The 16,569-nt window shown below is 43.8% G+C and overlaps 1 protein-coding gene across 2 annotated transcripts in view; it reads left to right on the top strand.

Moving 5' to 3' along the window:
- The window catches only part of mdfic2 (MyoD family inhibitor domain containing 2), a 92,804-nt gene that overhangs the window by 30,294 nt on the left and 45,941 nt on the right, over positions 1–16,569 (top strand). The window contains exon 1 of one of the 2 annotated variants that reach the window (XM_062969706.1): positions 5,803–6,751. The exons of the other annotated variant lie outside the window; for it this stretch is intronic. Within the exon in view, the coding sequence (XP_062825776.1) occupies positions 6,690–6,751 (62 nt within the window). The 5' untranslated portion in view covers positions 5,803–6,689. Of the gene's footprint in view, positions 1–5,802; positions 6,752–16,569 lie in introns of those variants that run through there. 2 annotated transcript variants of the gene reach the window in all.

The raw sequence follows: 16,569 nt of genomic DNA, 5'->3' as shown, positions 1-16,569 counted from the left end.
ACTTTGCCAAAAACAACTGCAGCTCCCATTATTCCTTGGTAGAACTCCAAAAATCCTTTTTGGGGAAAAAGGGACCCAATTTTGGCCTCTCATTGCTCAAATAGGGCGGTCTCTCCGTGAAAGGGTCGCTTTCTGTGTGTTTCAAAAGCCAACTTTGCCAAAAACAACTGCAGCTCCCATTAGTGCTTGGCAGAACTCCAAAAATCCTTTTTGGGGAAAAAGGGACCCACTTTTGGCCTCTCATTGCTCAAATAGGGCAGTCTCTCCGTGAAAGGGTTGCTTTCTGTGTGTTTCAAAAGCCAACATTGCCAAAAACAACTGCAGCTCCCATTAGTGCTTTACAGAACTCCAAAAATCCTTTTTGGGGAAAAAGGGACCCACTTTTGGCCTCTCATTGCTCAAATAGGGCGGTCTCTCCGTGAAAGGGTCGCTTTCTGTGTGTTTCAAAAGCCAACTTTGCCAAAAACAAATGCAGCTCCCATTATTCCTTGGCAGAACTCAAAAAAACCATTTTGGGGAAAAAGGGACCCACTTTTGGCCTCTCATTGCTCAAATAGGGCGGTCTCTCCGTGAAAGGGTCGCTTTCTGTGTGTTTCAAAAGCCAACTTTGCCAAAAACAACTGCAGCTCCCATTATTCCTTGGTAGAACTCCAAAAATCCTTTTTGGGGAAAAAGGGACCCACTTTTGGCCTCTCATTGCTCAAATAGGGCGGTCTCTCTGTGAAAGGGTCGCTTTCTGTGTGTTTCAAAAGCCAACTTTGCCAAAAACAACTGCAGCTCCCTTTACTCCTTGGCAGAACTAGAAAGTACAGGTATCCCCTTGTAAAAAAATAAAAATTAGCTAAAAAATACATAGACGGTTTTGCGGCAGTTAAGATACCCTTAATAACATAACACGTTGCCAATCAAGAAACAAGAAATATTTTTCAACACTTCCACGACACCTTTCCATCCCCCCATCTGTCTCCTGAAAACACTCCTGCTGTCATGAAACGTTCAGCTGTACGCGGGTCTGGGGGAGCAAGTCCTGATAGTGGTAAAGGCACAGCCAGGACACTGTGGGGGGCCAAAAAAGTAAGGGTGGGTCCCATCCGTCTGGAACACCGAACTATGGGAGTGGGTGGACTTGATGAAGAAGCCGGCTGTTCGCATGCAGAAAGTACACAGCCCTCCACAACGAGCCAGTTGTCTTATAGAGCTGAGACCACAGGACGATCAATGGAACATACAGGTTTAGCCGTCCTGGAACTACAGGTGGTGGATAGTGAGGATATATATAACCCCACCCCTCCACCCGCTACTGACAGTGAGGAGGAGGTAGAGGAGGTTGTACTATCCAAACAAAAAATTTCTCAAGCTGACGAAAGGGTGCCCACGACTCCTATCTCAGTGGCCGTCCCCACAGTGGCTGTGGGGAGGCCTAGGTCTTATATTTGGGACCATTTCCATGTGCACTCTCAGAGTGCTACCTTGGCTGTTTGTAGGCACTGTGGGACAAATATCAGCAGAGGCAGAGACCTGAGACATCTTTCGACCTCGGGGTTGAGTTCTCACTTGAAGCGACACCATCCCTCCATATCGGTCCGAGGGGGAACTGCAAGCCCTTCCAGTGGCAGCATTAGCACACATAGTTCTCCTGGTGAAGATGGTGGAAGGCAGACACAGTCCACCTTGGAGGATTGGGCCATTCCATTACCCAGAAAGAAAACGGGGGAAACATTACTCACACCCCAGCAGATAACCCAAACTGTGGGAGAGATGATTGCCCTTGATCACCATCCCTTCCGCCTGGTAGAACAAGAAGGCTTCGTACGCCTTATGAAACGACTGTGCCCCCGATACAAAATCCCCTCCTGTCACACCTTTTCCAGAAAAGTAATTCCCGGCTTGTACGAGGGCTGTAAGGAACGCATTTCACAGATGTTGCGTAGTGCCATGGGAGGACACATCCATTTTACCTCTGACATTTGGTCAAGCTTGGGAGGAGGCCATTCCTACCTCTCTCTCACAACACATTGGTGGGAGAAGGAAGGCAGTATGGATACATCCCATCGTTGGGCACTCCTCGCGTTGGAGGTTGTTGATCGAGATCACAAGGCAGAGACCATCTGCAGCTCTCTGGAAAACATTATGGGGGAGTGGATGCAGTATAGGCCAGAAGAAATGAGGAGGGGCTTTATGGTGACTGACGCTGGTAAAAATATGATCAAAGCGGTTGAAAGTGCCGGGTTTCAGAATGTGTCCTGCATGGCCCACATGCTTCACAATACCGTCAAGGAAGGTTTAAAGAGCCCAGAAGAGCAGCCAGCCAGCAACGCAAACATCTCCCTGCTGATCGAGCGCTGTAGAAAGATTGCGGGCTACTTCCACAGGAGCATCAAGGCAGCCCGGCAGCTGAGAGAGAGGCAGAGCCTTGAAGGCCTCCCGCAGCACAAGCTGCTCCAGGACGTCTCAACTCGGTGGAATTCAACCTTTAAAATGCTTGAACGCATGGTCGAGCAGCAGAAGGTGGTACACGGCATCTCGCTCACTTTGGTTGCGCCAGTTAGCAAACTTGTTCCAAATAAGCAAGAGTGGGACACCATCTCCCAGCTAGTAGACATACTAAAGCCATTCAAACATGCCACTGACACCCTTTCGGACTCTAAAGCCCTTCTTAGCCAGGCAGTGCCCATGGTCTTGAGGCTAAGGAGGCACCTAGAAAGGCTTGGGGCCGGTCGAACAATGGACTCCCTGGCTGGACCGCTGACACCGCCGGCCCAGGAGGTGGTGAGGAGGTTGTCCTAGAGCCACTTCTTTCCAGCAAAGTCCATATGCTGGCGGCCTTGTGTGATCCCCGGCTAAAGTACAACGTCTGCCCAAAAGACTTTACCGTGTGGAAGGCCCAACTAGTTAACCTTGTAAGGGAGGTCTTTGCTGCCAGGGTGGAGGAAACGGCCACAGCGGCCCCTCTTCCGGAAATGCCTGTAACCCCCAGCACTAGCGCTAGTGGCGAGACAGAAAGTCCCGCGGAGCCGGGAGGTGTTTGCCGAAGGGATACGGATCTCCAGCAGCGACCAGGAAACGTATTTTTTGCAGAGACGGTGGCCATACTAGCCTGCTCTGAAGAATCCTCTTTGCTGGCTTCTGCTCAAAAGGTAGACTCGGCCGAATGCTCGGTCAACAGGTACTTTGATGAGCCTCCTGAGATAATCTCTTGTGATCCATTGGCCTATTGGGCTTCACGCGAACACATGTGGCCGGACCTGTCACACGTAGCCCGCCAGTTCCTCAGCTGTCCTCCCACGAGCGTGCAGAGCGAAAGGGTCTTTAGCCTAGCGGGAGATGTAGTCACGCCCCACCGCAGCTTGCTGGACCCGCAAACAGTTGAGAAACTGGTTTTCCTGAAGGCCAACCTTCCCGTGTTGAATTTCCCAGATTTGGATTTTGACACCGACGGCTCTTAGAACAATAGTTCTCCTTTTATCAGCTCTGCTTCAGAGTAACTTTGGCTAATTTGGTGGGTGGCCAGGGGTGGGGTTGCCCCTTTGGACTCTGTCAAAAAACTCTCTCCTCTAACCTACAATGCTTTCCTCTCTCTTTTTCCTTCCTTTCTCGTCTTTATCATCACTCACCGTTGCCCACTGTTGTTTTCGGGTTCATCAATCACAAGGCGCCGTTTCCCGAATCATTGAATCATGGAACCATAGAAAAGTAGAGTTGGAATAGAACTCATGGGCCATCGAGTTCTCCCCCAACAGACACGCAGGAAGTTTCATTCAAAGCATTCCCGACAGATGGCCATCGAGCCTATGCTAAAAAGCTTCAAAAGAAGGAGGCCCCAACACAGTCCGGGGGAGACAGTTCCACTCCAGAACACTCTTCACAGTCAGGAAGTTCTTCCTGATGTTCCGGTGGAATCACCATTCCACTTGTTGGAACACACTGCTCCGTCCTGTTGTCTTCTGGTCAGCTTGCTTCCTCCTCCCTATGACTACCCCTCACATATTTGTACATTGCTAACATTTCTCCTCTCAGCCTTCTCTTCTGCAGGCCAAACAATGATTACCAGCTAATAAAGCCTGTACTCATACTGCTTGATCAGACCCTTTTTCATTGTAGTCGGAATCCTCTATACACTTTCAAGCTTGAACGCATCTCCATTTATCTGCGTTGCGCAAAGTTGGACATATTATTCCAGGTGCGGTCTGACCACGGCAGAGTAGAGTGGGAACAGGACTGCCTTGGATCTAGACGACGATATTCCCCAGTTTATGCATGCCTAAAGCCCATTGGATATTTGATCTGCCACAAACCATAGTAGGCTCATTGTTATGTTGTTGTCCACGAGGACTCACAGACAGTTTTCTCACACACTGCTGTGAAGGTAGGCGTCCAAAGAAATGTCGCTTGGATTTACATTATGTTTAACAAAGTGAAGTTTCTTTCATATGTCCCTGTAGAACTTAATAAAGTTACTTTTGGTCCATCTCTGTAGTCGGAAGTCACAAAGTTTTTTCTCTCCCTCAATACTGACGCTCTAGAGGTAGAAGGATTTTTGGTAAGAAATTACTCCATGAAATCCTAGGTAGGATATGCATCCTCTTTGGGTTCATTACGGATTTCGTTCAATTCAATTTTTTAATTTTTTTGGGTTCAAACATTACTTCCCTCATGAGCCATGAATTTTTGGACTTCTCCAGATCCTAAGAGTTCCTGTACAGAAAGAGCAGTGATATATTTGATGAGGATACTTCGGATATTCATTTAAGGTGAAGGAATACGCCAGAGTCATTTTTTTTATATATATCTGTCCATCTGAACGTTTGAGGACGCGTTTTGCCACGGGGATTAATACAACACCTAGACTTTGGCCACTGGCCAGCACTTCTCTAAAGCTTCATCTTTCACTGTCCCATCGGCTTGAGCAGTTAGGGTCGACGCAGTGGCCGCGGTACGGCCGCCTTTGGTCCCCCTTTCCCTCCTGCCGCGCACGCGGGCGGTGGCGTTTGCCCGTCAGGGCGTGTGCCTTTGCGGCTGATAGTGACCTCTGGGCGCAGGTTCCGTCGAGTGCGAACCACATTTTGCTGGCTTGTTGGTATAACTCAGAGGGTCGAATCGTCAAAGACAGTGGAACACCATTAAATTTGGACTATTTTCTCAGAATGTAAACCTTGGGTCCCATCACCCTGAAAGGCTGTGATTGACGCTGTTACTGCGGAACGGCCGCCTTTGGTCCCCCTTTCCCTCCTGCCGCGCACGCGGGCGGTGGCGTTTGCCCGTCAGGGCGTGTGCCTTTGCGGCTGATAGTGACCTCTGGGCGCAGGTTCTGTGGCGTGGGAACTTCAATTTGCTGGCTTGTTGGCAGGGACAATAGAAGAGGGTGTAATCACCGCACCGCAGCAGGACACCTCGGCCTTGTCCACCTCTTTTTAACATTTTCTTCTTCCACTTTCCAAACGCCTTTAAAGGCAGTGGTACTCGACGCTGTGGCCGCGGGACGGCCGCCTTTGGTCCCCCTTTCCCTCCTGCCGCGCACGCGGGCGGTGGCGTTTGCCCGTCAGGGCGTGTGCCTTTGCGGCTGATAGTGACCTCTGGGTGCATGTCCTCTGGCTACGGAAGTGCTTCTTGCTGCCTTGTTGGCAGCGACGATAGAAGAGGGTGGAATCACCGCACCGCTGAAAGCGGGACACCTCGGCCTTGTCCACCACTTTTCTAAATTTTCTTCTTCCACTGTCCCATCACCTTGTGAGGCGGTTGTCGACGCTGTTGCCGAGGGACAGACGCCTAAGGTTCCCCTCGCCCTCTGTCCGCACCCGAGGACGGTGCCCTTTGCCTGTCAGGGCGTGTGCCTTTGCGGCTGCTAGTGACCCTTGGGCGCTGGTTCTGTTTATTGGTAGGACGATAGAAGAGGGTGGAATCTCACCGCAGAAAGTCTTACACTCTGAAGTAAGACTTGTAGTCTTCAACTATCTATGGAGAACTCTCGGACAGATTCAGAAAAGAAATTCCTGTAGGACATCAACGGCGTCACTTCCTTCAAGTCCATGCCATCCTGATGCTATGCCTGTAAGATCACTACCTCCTTGAATCGGACGGGCAATAAAACATGGAGGATGGACCAGTTGGATCTTCTAACACTCCCAGGCACTGTCTTGTTTTTCAAAAAGGAATTCTTTTTAAAAGTGCCGTTTTTTCCCACGCTCTGCCTTCCTAATGGTCAAGCTCTGACATCTGCAGGTTTCTGGACTACGGCATTGCAATGACAATGCCAGTATGCGGTCCTCCAATTTTTGCATGAAGTCTCTTTTCTTTTTTTGTGTAGTGTGGACACAGCTCTGCAAAACCTCTACTAACTTGCAGACCACAGTCCACACCTACAGTGAGATGTTGCAAGAATAAAGTAAAGGTCTGTCAAACCCTCCTCATCCAATCCATGCTGTTGACAGTTATACATCTCTGTGGTTCCCTTTGGCTTCCTTCTCAACCCTGCTTTGGTCATTTACCTGTAATAACACCAGACACACACACAAGTCTTCCCTCTAGTTCAACGCCATAGAAACATAAACCTGACATCATAGCCGTAAAACATTCCAGTTCCGAAAAGCCTTCGTGGACTGTGGGGTGGATCGCTGGCAGATGAAGAATTGGTTTCCAGGCAAAGAGTATTTTGCACTTTATTGATTTTTAACTCTCAAACTACCTCATCTATGTGCAATTATTCAGCCCTCGGCCACAGAGCCCTGTTTTTACACCTCTGTTTTTTAAGCAGGTAATGCTGTGACAGCTTTCTTATTTTATGCAACATTTCCTTTGACAAATATAAAATTTTGGGGTTTAATTGTTCACATTGTATTGCTGACGGCCACGCCCCATGGAAGCTGCTCAGAGTCCCTCCGGGAAGATGTCCCGGGTAATAACAATTAAGATCTTACTGTGGTATTAGAACAATCATTATTGATGTCATGATGTCCACAATTTCCCTGTGGAATGCCAGCTAGCTTGTGTCCTCCCGGGAAGGGTGCGGCCAGGGCCGCTGACGGTTTGCTGTCATGGAGTGTGCCTTTGTGTCGGCTACAGACTGTGTTGCTATGGTCTGGTTGACACATTAGTCAGTGGGGCTTGGGCCCACAGTTCATTATCAGACGTGAAGAATACACGCCCTTCCCCATGTGGGTTCAGTGGTGGGCGTGGGGCCGGCCAACGGTGGCCGGCCCCCCTGGTCAGTGGGGCTAGGGCCCACAGTTCACTATCAGACGTGAAGAATACATGCCCTTCCCCATGTGGGTTCAGTGGTGGGCGTGGGGCCGGCCAACGGTGGCCGGCCCCCCTGGTCAGTGGGGCTTGGGCCCACAGTTCACTATCAGACGTGAAGAATACACGCCCTTCCCCATGTGGGTTCAGTGGTGGGCGTGGGGCCGGCCAACGGTGGCCGGCCCCCCTGGTCAGTGGGGCTTGGGCCCACAGTTCACTATCAGACGTGAAGAATACACGCCCTTCCCCATGTGGGTTCAGTGGTGGGCGTGGGGCCGGCCAACGGTGACCGGCCCCCCTGGTCAGTGGGGCTAGGGCCCACAGTTCACTATCAGACGTGAAGAATACACGCCCTTCCCCATGTGGGTTCAGTGGTGGGCGTGGGGCCGGCCAATGGTGGCCGGCCCCCCTGGTCAGTGGGGCTTGGGCCCACAGTTCACTATCAGACGTGAAGAATACACGCCCTTCCCCATGTGGGTTCAGTGGTGGGCGTGGGGCCGGCCAACGGTGGCCGGCCCCCCTGGTCAGTGGGGCTTGGGCCCACAGTTCACTATCAGACGTGAAGAATACACGCCCTTCCCCATGTGGGTTCAGTAGTGGGCGTGGGGCCGGCCAACGGTGGCCGGCCCCCCTGGTCAGTGGGGCTAGGGCCCACAGTTCACTATCAGACGTGAAGAATACACGCCCTTCCCCATGTGGGTTCAGTGGTGGGCGTGGGGCCGGCCAACGGTGGCCGGCCCCCCTGGTCAGTGGGGCTTGGGCCCACAGTTCACTAGCAGACGTTCAGAAGACACGTCTGAGGGGCTTGCGCCCACATTTCCAGGTATTTTACTTCTCTCTCTGTCTCTGGGAAGCATGCCGGCCAACGGTGGCCGGCCCCCCTGGGCAGTATTTCAAGGTGCGGGCCTTGCCGCCTGTGGGTGTATCTTTCTTTTGTTTTGTTTTTGCTGCCTCACGGCCTACGTGGTCGTGTTTCCCGCGGTGCACCGCATCTCTCTTCTCTCTCGGCTGTCGTTCTTTAACCCTTTGTGCGATTTGGCACGGAAGCCTCCTTGGGGGCGGCCACTCTTTCTTCCTTTTCGGGAAGCGTGCCGGCCAACGGTGGCCGGCCCCCCTGGGCAATATTTCAACGTGCGGGCCTTGCCGGCTGTGGCTTTTTCTTTCTTTTCTTTTCTTGCCTCCAGTATGTTACAACACAATCACACATCACAACACCAAAAAAAGGCCAAAACCAACAACAGGCAATGTGCCATGCTTTCTATATTTAGTAGTAATATATATAATACAAAATAATAAATACAGCCAGACTTTTGAGCTGCAAGGATATTCAGTGCAATTCAACCAGACCAATAAAAGATTAACCTTCGAAAAAGGCGACCAGGCTTTGAAACAGTGATACTACTGTGAATCTGACCAACCAAAGATTTCCCCTAGATAGCAAGCACCCAGGCTTTGAACCACCGAGGCTATTCATTACAATTCTACCCCCCTAAAAGGCAACTACCTAACCTTCCAAGCAGCAAGCCTATTCCTTTCTATTCCACCTCACCAAACAAGGATTCCCATAAGAAAATGGCCAGGCTTTCAGGCTACAAAGCTATTATTCACTGTTATTCCACCTACCTAACAAAGAATTCCCATACACCACAGCAATGCGTGGCCGGGCGCAGTAAACTATAAAATTGTGCAATAAATCTTAGGAAAGGGCAAACGCTCTGCAATTTAGCAAACAAGCAGGGTGGATTTTGTTCTCCCACTGTACCAAATTTGATCAGTATAGCTGAAAAAATGAGAGCAGGAGAGCCCCCGACCCCCCCCTGGGGCTGTTTTGGGGCGACCGCGCATGCGCGTCCGCCATTAACGAATTAATTTCGAAAATAACGAATTTTCGTTAATTTCGAAAAATTTTGGGGACAAAATTCGTAAATAGCAACAAAAACGAAAAACTGCACCCTCTAGTTTTGAAACGAGTTTAGAATCAAATTTTTCATGGATCGATCAAGCCTAGTAATTATCTCCTTTTTGCAGTAATATTAGAAAAACTTCCCTATCTAAGTATGCATGTGCACTGAAGATATTTTGCATACATATGTATGAAGGTTAGGCATGCACAGCAAAGGTGTGCGTTGGCAACTCATATATCATCTGGTGAAGTCAGCCAAAGAGTTGGAATTCCAACCATTTTCTTTTTGTGCATACTTTGTGCCAAAGCCATAAAACAATTCATGCTGAAAAGCACTCTTGGCTGCAAAATTTTCAAAAGACGTCATGTTGGCCTTATATGACTTCAAAATACACGAAGACTGGTGAATATAGATGCCCATAAGATGCTTGAATGAGATGGGGAAATTTTGATCCATGTAGGAAGCAATCTTTAGTGATGCAGTTTACTTTTGAGACAGAGGCAGTACATCGGAATATGTTTTTCTTTCCCCAGAACACTGGTATGGAAGAAGTTTTCTAGACCATTAAAAGAATTCCACATAATCTATGATCTGGATACCTTTTTTTGGACTCAGCTGTATATTTTCATTTGGTGCTCACAAATACCACAAAGATTGAGGAATGTTTGTGGTCTTATTATAGAACAGTATGCACTTATTAATGAACCAATTTTTGAAGAGTTCCCCATCTTTTACCAAGGAGTTGGAACAATCAAATCTGCTTTTTGTTGAAGACTTGCCCTTTTCATTGACTGCCCATTGCAAATACAAAGGGATGATTTTCAGTTGTGCTGTCTGAAATCTCAGGACTTTGTGTAGATGTTGAACACAAAAGGTTGACCTAGAACTCTTCACAGAAAAGACTAAACCATGATTTTTCTTCTGGTTTCTTATCTTGGTTGTTATCTATCTTTGAATCTTTGCTGCTGAACTATCTAATATCTCTACCTAAATAGGAACAAAAAGTAAAGATGAATGGAATAGGAATCTGCTTGTTTAAAAAAAAGGAAGGAAGGAAGGGATGTAAATGGAAAACAATCACTACTTGGAAAATATTGCAAAGGCTTCCTACATTCCTACAAATGCCCCTAGTAAAGTGATACATCGTGAAAACTGCCACACCCCCTAATCCTCAAAAGGCTTTAACAAGACATTCACAGAGTTTTTCTTTTTGTGTAGAAGACAAAAGGCACACATGCAAGTAATCCCAATGTAGTCTAGCGTAGGATTAGGTGACAAGAAAGAGATAAAAAGGATCCCTCGGTTTCGCAGTCTGGAAACTGTAAGTTTCCAACAAAGTTGATAATGAGAAACATGTTGAAAACTATTGTCACAATTAGTATTGTACATTTTCTACCCTTTGAAAACCGATGCTGCATCCCATGGGATACATTTAAATGACTGTTCAGCTACTCTTTTACTGTTTAAGACAAGAGGAAAGAGCATTTGGCTGTAAAACTTGCAGTAACATTGTTTCCCTGGAGTAAATAGGACACTCAGTCCTCTTGTATAACTAAGTTCAAGATATGCCTAGATAGTACGACCCGCCCAAATCTGTGTGACCAATCTGTGATTTCATTTATCCACATGTAACAAAAGATGTCCTCTCTGGATATTATCTAATTTTTCTCTTCACATGAGCTTATTTTTGGCAGCAATGACTGATTTTTGCAAGTTTGGCCACAGAGCTGACGGCTCCCATCACACTCTGGAAAAATACTTCCGGGATGGCTCTATGGCCGAACTGGAAAAAAACAAAACCTGTCACTACCAAAAATAAGTCAGCGGTGAAAGACAAGAGGCTTCCCATCTTTCCCTTGAAATCAATGGAAAGAGTTGGCTTCTTTTACTAAATAAATTTTTATTCAAGCTTTTTCAAATCAACAATGACATAGACATGGACATATGATAAAGTAAAATGCAAAATTGAGAGCAGGGTTGAAAATGTGAAAAAGAAAGGAAAGAGAGAGAGAGAGAGAAAGAGAGAAACAAAAAAAAGGGAAAAAAGAAAAAAAGAAAAAAGAAAAAGAGAAACCGAAAGAAATAATACTAAAATCGACTTCCATCTATTGCATGGTGACGTTAAGGTTCTTTTTTCTTCATAACTTCTCAGATTTATTCTGGTAGCTTGGTCCACTCCTATTCTCCTATTGTAAGGCTCAGTTTTTAGTTTTGCATACTTGGATCTCATATGATAATTTTCATTTTTTCCTCTCTTAAATAATTTTAAACCAATTCCCAGTTGGTTTCCTTTTCTTGGACGGCCTTGGCTATTCTTTAGCAGGTATGTTAATTTGTCCATATTCATTATTTCTAATATCTTATTCATCCAGCACTTCATTTTCGGAGTTTCTTTATCTCTCCAGGATTTGGCTAGGGTCATCCTTGCGGTGGTAATCAGGTAATTAAATAGTACTTCTTTGTTTTTGTCTTTTTCTATATCTAACATTTTTAGGGTCCATATTTTAGGGTCCATATTTATTCTAATTTGTAACATCTTTTGGATTTTAAGATTTATTTATTTCCAAAATGCTTTGACTTTATTACAAGTCCACCAGCAGTGGTAGAAGGTTCCAACTTGCTCACCGCATTTCTAGCATTTATCTGACGCTTCTTTATAACATTTTGAGATTTTTGAGGTGTTAAATACCACCTGTAAAATAATTTAATCCAATTTTCTTTCAGGCCTGTCGCATAGGTGTATTTGAGTCTTTGGTTCCACACTTTTCCCCATTCTTCTAATTTGATCGTTTCCCCGATATTTTTAGCCCATTTTATCTTACATTCTCTTATTAATTCAGTTTCTGTTGCCCATTCTAATAATTTCCCATAGATTTTAGATACAATTTTGTTCTCTAATTTCATAACTCGGTTTCTTCAAACCCTATTTTTTTATCCTTATTGTAAATTTCTTTAATTTGTCTAAATTGGAACCATCCTATAATAGGGAATCTTTGGCTGATTTCTTCTTGATTTTTCATAATAAGGACTCCCTTTTCTTTTGACAAGATGTCTTTATACATTTGCCATATTTCTCCACTCGTCTCTCTCCTCTGGCATATTTCCATGGGAGAGATCCAGAGGGGCATTTTTGTATATAATTTATCCTTATATTTATCCCAAATTTTTAAAAGTGAAGACCTAATAAAATAGTTCCCGAATTTTTTTTGGTTTTCTTTTTGTCATGCCACAAATAAGTATGCCATCCCACCCTTAAATTTGCTCCCTCTATTGCCAATATTTTATTTTTTTGTAAAGTGGACCAATCTCTTACCCACGCTAAATCACAGGCATCATGATATAGTTGTAGATCAAGAAATCCCAATCCACCCCTCTTTTTATCATCCATCAAATGGATTCTTTTAATTCTCTCTTTTTTACCCATCCATATGAATTTAAATAGATCTTTATTCCAATTTTTGAATTTCCTGGTATTTCTTATGATTGGAAATTTTTGGAAAATAAATAACATCTTGGGGAGGATGGTCATTTTTACTGTGGCAATTCTCCCTAATAATGACATTTTAAGATGTTTCCATTTTTCTAATTCATTTTTTATTTACTTCCATTTGGTGTCATAATTGTTTTCTAATAATTGGGATTTTTTTGCTGTTATGATTATTCCTAGGTACTTTATCTTTTTCCTAATTTTAATTCCTGATAGTTCTTCTAGCTCTAGTTGTTTTTTCTTAGTCATGTTCTTTGTTAGCATCATAGTCTTTTCTATGTTCATTTTGAGTCCCAAGATTTTACCAAAGTCTCTTATTTTAGCTAACCAATGTTTTATTGTGTGTATTGGGTCCTCTAATATACAAATTAAATCATCAGTGAATACCCTAATTTTATAACTGTTTTTTATTTTTACTCCTCTTAGTTGGGTATTTTTCCTTGTGCTATTTAATAGTATTTCTATTGAAAATATGAACAGAAGAGGAGACAACGGGCATCCCTGCCTAGTTCCTTTGGAGATATAATTTTTTTAAGACTCTAATGTATTTACTCTAATTTTAGCTTCTTGTTTGTCATAAATTTGGTTAATTGCATTTGTAAATTCATACCCCATGTCTAATTCTCTAATCAATAATTTGAAAAAATCCTAATTTAGGTTGTCAAATGCTTTTTCCATATCAATTGTTAAAAGTGCTAATTCCTCCTTATTTGTGATTTCATTTGTCTCCTAGGCAGGAAGCCCGTCTGATCCTCCCCTATCCAGTCCCCCAGGAAGTCCTTCATTCTATTGGCCAATATACTTGTAAAAATTTTATAATTTAACAAAGAGATTGGTCTATAATTTTTTACATTTTTTGCATCCTGTTCTTCTTTGTGAATCATGGTTATTATGACGTAACACCATGAATCCGGTACTTTTTGGTTTTCTAGTATTCCGTTCATGATCCTTTTGAGATATGGAGTTATGTCCTCTTGGAAGACCTTGTAATATATGCCATTTAGGCCATCTGGGCCTGGTGCCTTGTTCCCATCTAGATTTCTCATTACTCTTCTAATTTCATTTTCTGTGATTTCTTTGTTCAATAGTTCTTTTTGTTTTTCTGCTATTTTTGATAAATTTTGGCTGCTAAGAAATTTGGAGATCTCATCTTTTTTATTCTATCCTTAGTGTATAATTTGCTATAACATTTGTTAAATTGTTTTGTGATTTCTTGCTCAGTTGTGCAACTCCTTCCTTCCTCAATTAATTCTGAAATAAATTGAGCTTGCTTCCTCTTTCTGATTTTCCAATTTACCCGGCTTATTGGCATTTTGGAACTGCAGTTGTTTCAATTTTTTTTACTTTTTAGTGGTTTCTTCCATTTCTATATGATGCTTTTGTTTGTTTAGTAGGTCCAAAGTCTCCTTAACTTTCCCATTGTTTGGGGTTTGTATCAGTTCATTTTCACTCACTCTAATTTCATCATTTATTTTGTTTATCGCCACATTTTTTTTTTTTTTGGGCATTCTGCTGGATGAAATGGCCGCGCATGACGGCCTTAATGGCATCCCAGATAATTTGAATTGGGACCTCAACCGCATCATTCAATTCAAAATATTCTTTTAAGATTTTTTTTGTTTTTCTTGATATCTTCCTTTGATTTTAATAAGCTTCCGTTTAGTCTACAATTGTAATACTTTTTTGAGTTTTATTAATAATAAATTCAATGGGGCAGTGATCTGATATATATCTAGGAAGGATTTTTATTTTGGTTAATTTCGAAGTTAATGAGGGTGGTGTCCATACCATATCTATCCTCGACCAGGATTTGTATCTATTTGAAAAGAATTTGTAATCCTTTTCTGTACCATGATGGAATCTCCAGGCATCCTTTGAATCCCATCCCTGTAGTGTCTCTAGAAAATTTATAGGAAGTTTGCCTGAGTGTGCTTTTTTGTTTTTATTTTTATTTGATGGGTTGGCTTTTTTGTCTAGTTCTGGGTCGAGGACTCCATTAAAGTCTTCCATAATCATTGATTCATCAAATTCCTGTTCTATTATTTTCCCCTTTAATCTTTTTATGAATGCTGTTTTCGAGCCGTTTGGCGCATAGATGTTACAAAATAGTATAATCTGGTTGCCCATTTTTATTTTAGTTCCCACCATTCTCCCCTCTTCATCCTTAAAAGCCAATTCCGGGTTTAACTTATGGTTTATATATAAGACAACACCTCTCTTTTTCCATTGATGAGGATATATATTCCTTGCCTAGACTATTTGAGTTAAGTGAGCTATGTGTCTGTGACATATGTGGGGTTCCTGAAATGCTATCAAGTCAAATCTGGACTTCTTTAATTGGTTAAATAGTCTGTTTCTTTTATTAGGTGAATTTAATCCGTTTATGTTACAAGAGTAGCATTTTAATTCCATACTCTATTCCTGTCCTTCTTCTCCTTCTTGTTCTGGATCTACTGGGGCTGTGGGTCAGGTTCTGGTTTCCGTGGTAGTCTTATCCGGGGATATAATTCTTGTTTTTTTTCCTTACTCTGTCTGAATTGTGGTTTGAAGGGTCTGGTCTGTTCTTTTCTTTCATTAGGGTCTTGTAGAATTCATTAGCCTTCTCCTCAGATGTAATCCATACTGTTTCTTGTTTATAAGTGGCCATGATTCCTTATTTCCTTTCCAGCGGAACCGAATATCTTGTTTTTTTAATGCTTCTGTCAAGAAAAGATTTTTTTCCTTTTTTGCATGGTGCTTTTCAGATATTCTTTCAGAATTAATACATTTTTACCCTTATATCTTACAGTGTTCAAATTGCTAGTGTCCAGGACTACGTCGCTTATCTTCCTTCTTTCAAATTGGACTATCACATCTCTTGCTACTTTGTTTTTTCTTGAGAAGTTTGTTGTAATCCTATATACTTTGTCTATCCCTTCCTCCATTTCTTCCTCTGATATCTGTAATAGATCTGCTAAATTTTGTGTGACAATTTGTTGGATGTTCTCTTTCGGCTCCTCCAGGATGTTCTTTAGTCTTACTTGAAGTTCTGACTCCTTCCTTTCAAGTCTTTCTTGTCTTTCTTCTAGTTTAGCATTCTGCAGTTCTAGTTTCTCTAATTTGAGTTTAAATTTGTCTTGTGTTTTCTCCATTCTATGTTTGTCTTCTTTGAAATCTTTAAAGTTGTGATGCCTCATGGGCCCTGTAGTCCTGTTCCTAGTACTATTGTGGCAGATGAAGATGAAAACATGGGGTTTTCGCCGGTGCAACAAGAGCCGGAGTCTCTTCACCTGCCGGATGTTGACGTTTGCCCTCAAGAATTCAGCAAAACAGGCCTTGGGCAGGACTCCCCTCCGTTTTCCAGGAAAGAATCTTATTCTAGAGACAGGGGAGTTAGGGAGGCCCAACGGAGGAGTTTACGGATTGCAGCCAAACAACAGACTGATTAGGCCTGCTTCCCTTGGGAAATTCTAAGTAGTCTTGCATCTGGACAGAGTTGGGTTTCGCTTCTTGTTCTCTAGGGAAAGAGATTTGTTGGCGAGAAAGCGAGACCCAATATAGGTGTTTGGCGCAAGAGATTCTTTGCGGAGTCAAATGATCAGATTCAGGAGAGAGATCGTGTGTGGACTTCGTAACCCCAGTTCCTTGCTTCCCAGATCAAGTTTTCGAGCCTTGCCTTGCCTTGCAGTTTAATCACGGACCCTGCTCCACGCTTCATGTTTTGCCTTGTTTCCAGTCACGGACCTAGCCAAGAACCAAGTTTATTTCCAGCCTTGTTGTCAAGCTTCATTGGACTCTAAGACTCTGTCATTTCCCCACACTATTGCTTGGCAAAAGTGTGTGTTTCGGTCAAGTGGATTAAAACTTTGGACTCTAATATCATTTATTGGACAATACATTTTTGGACTATATTTGGCCTCTTTTGAAAGGTCTGCTTCTGAACTATATTCTTCACTAGTTTTTATT

The sequence above is a fragment of the Anolis carolinensis genome, chromosome 2, assembly GCF_035594765.1.
Source record: "Anolis carolinensis isolate JA03-04 chromosome 2, rAnoCar3.1.pri, whole genome shotgun sequence".
Lineage (NCBI taxonomy): Eukaryota > Metazoa > Chordata > Lepidosauria > Squamata > Dactyloidae > Anolis > Anolis carolinensis.
This window is presented reverse-complemented; position numbering and strand designations above follow the sequence as displayed.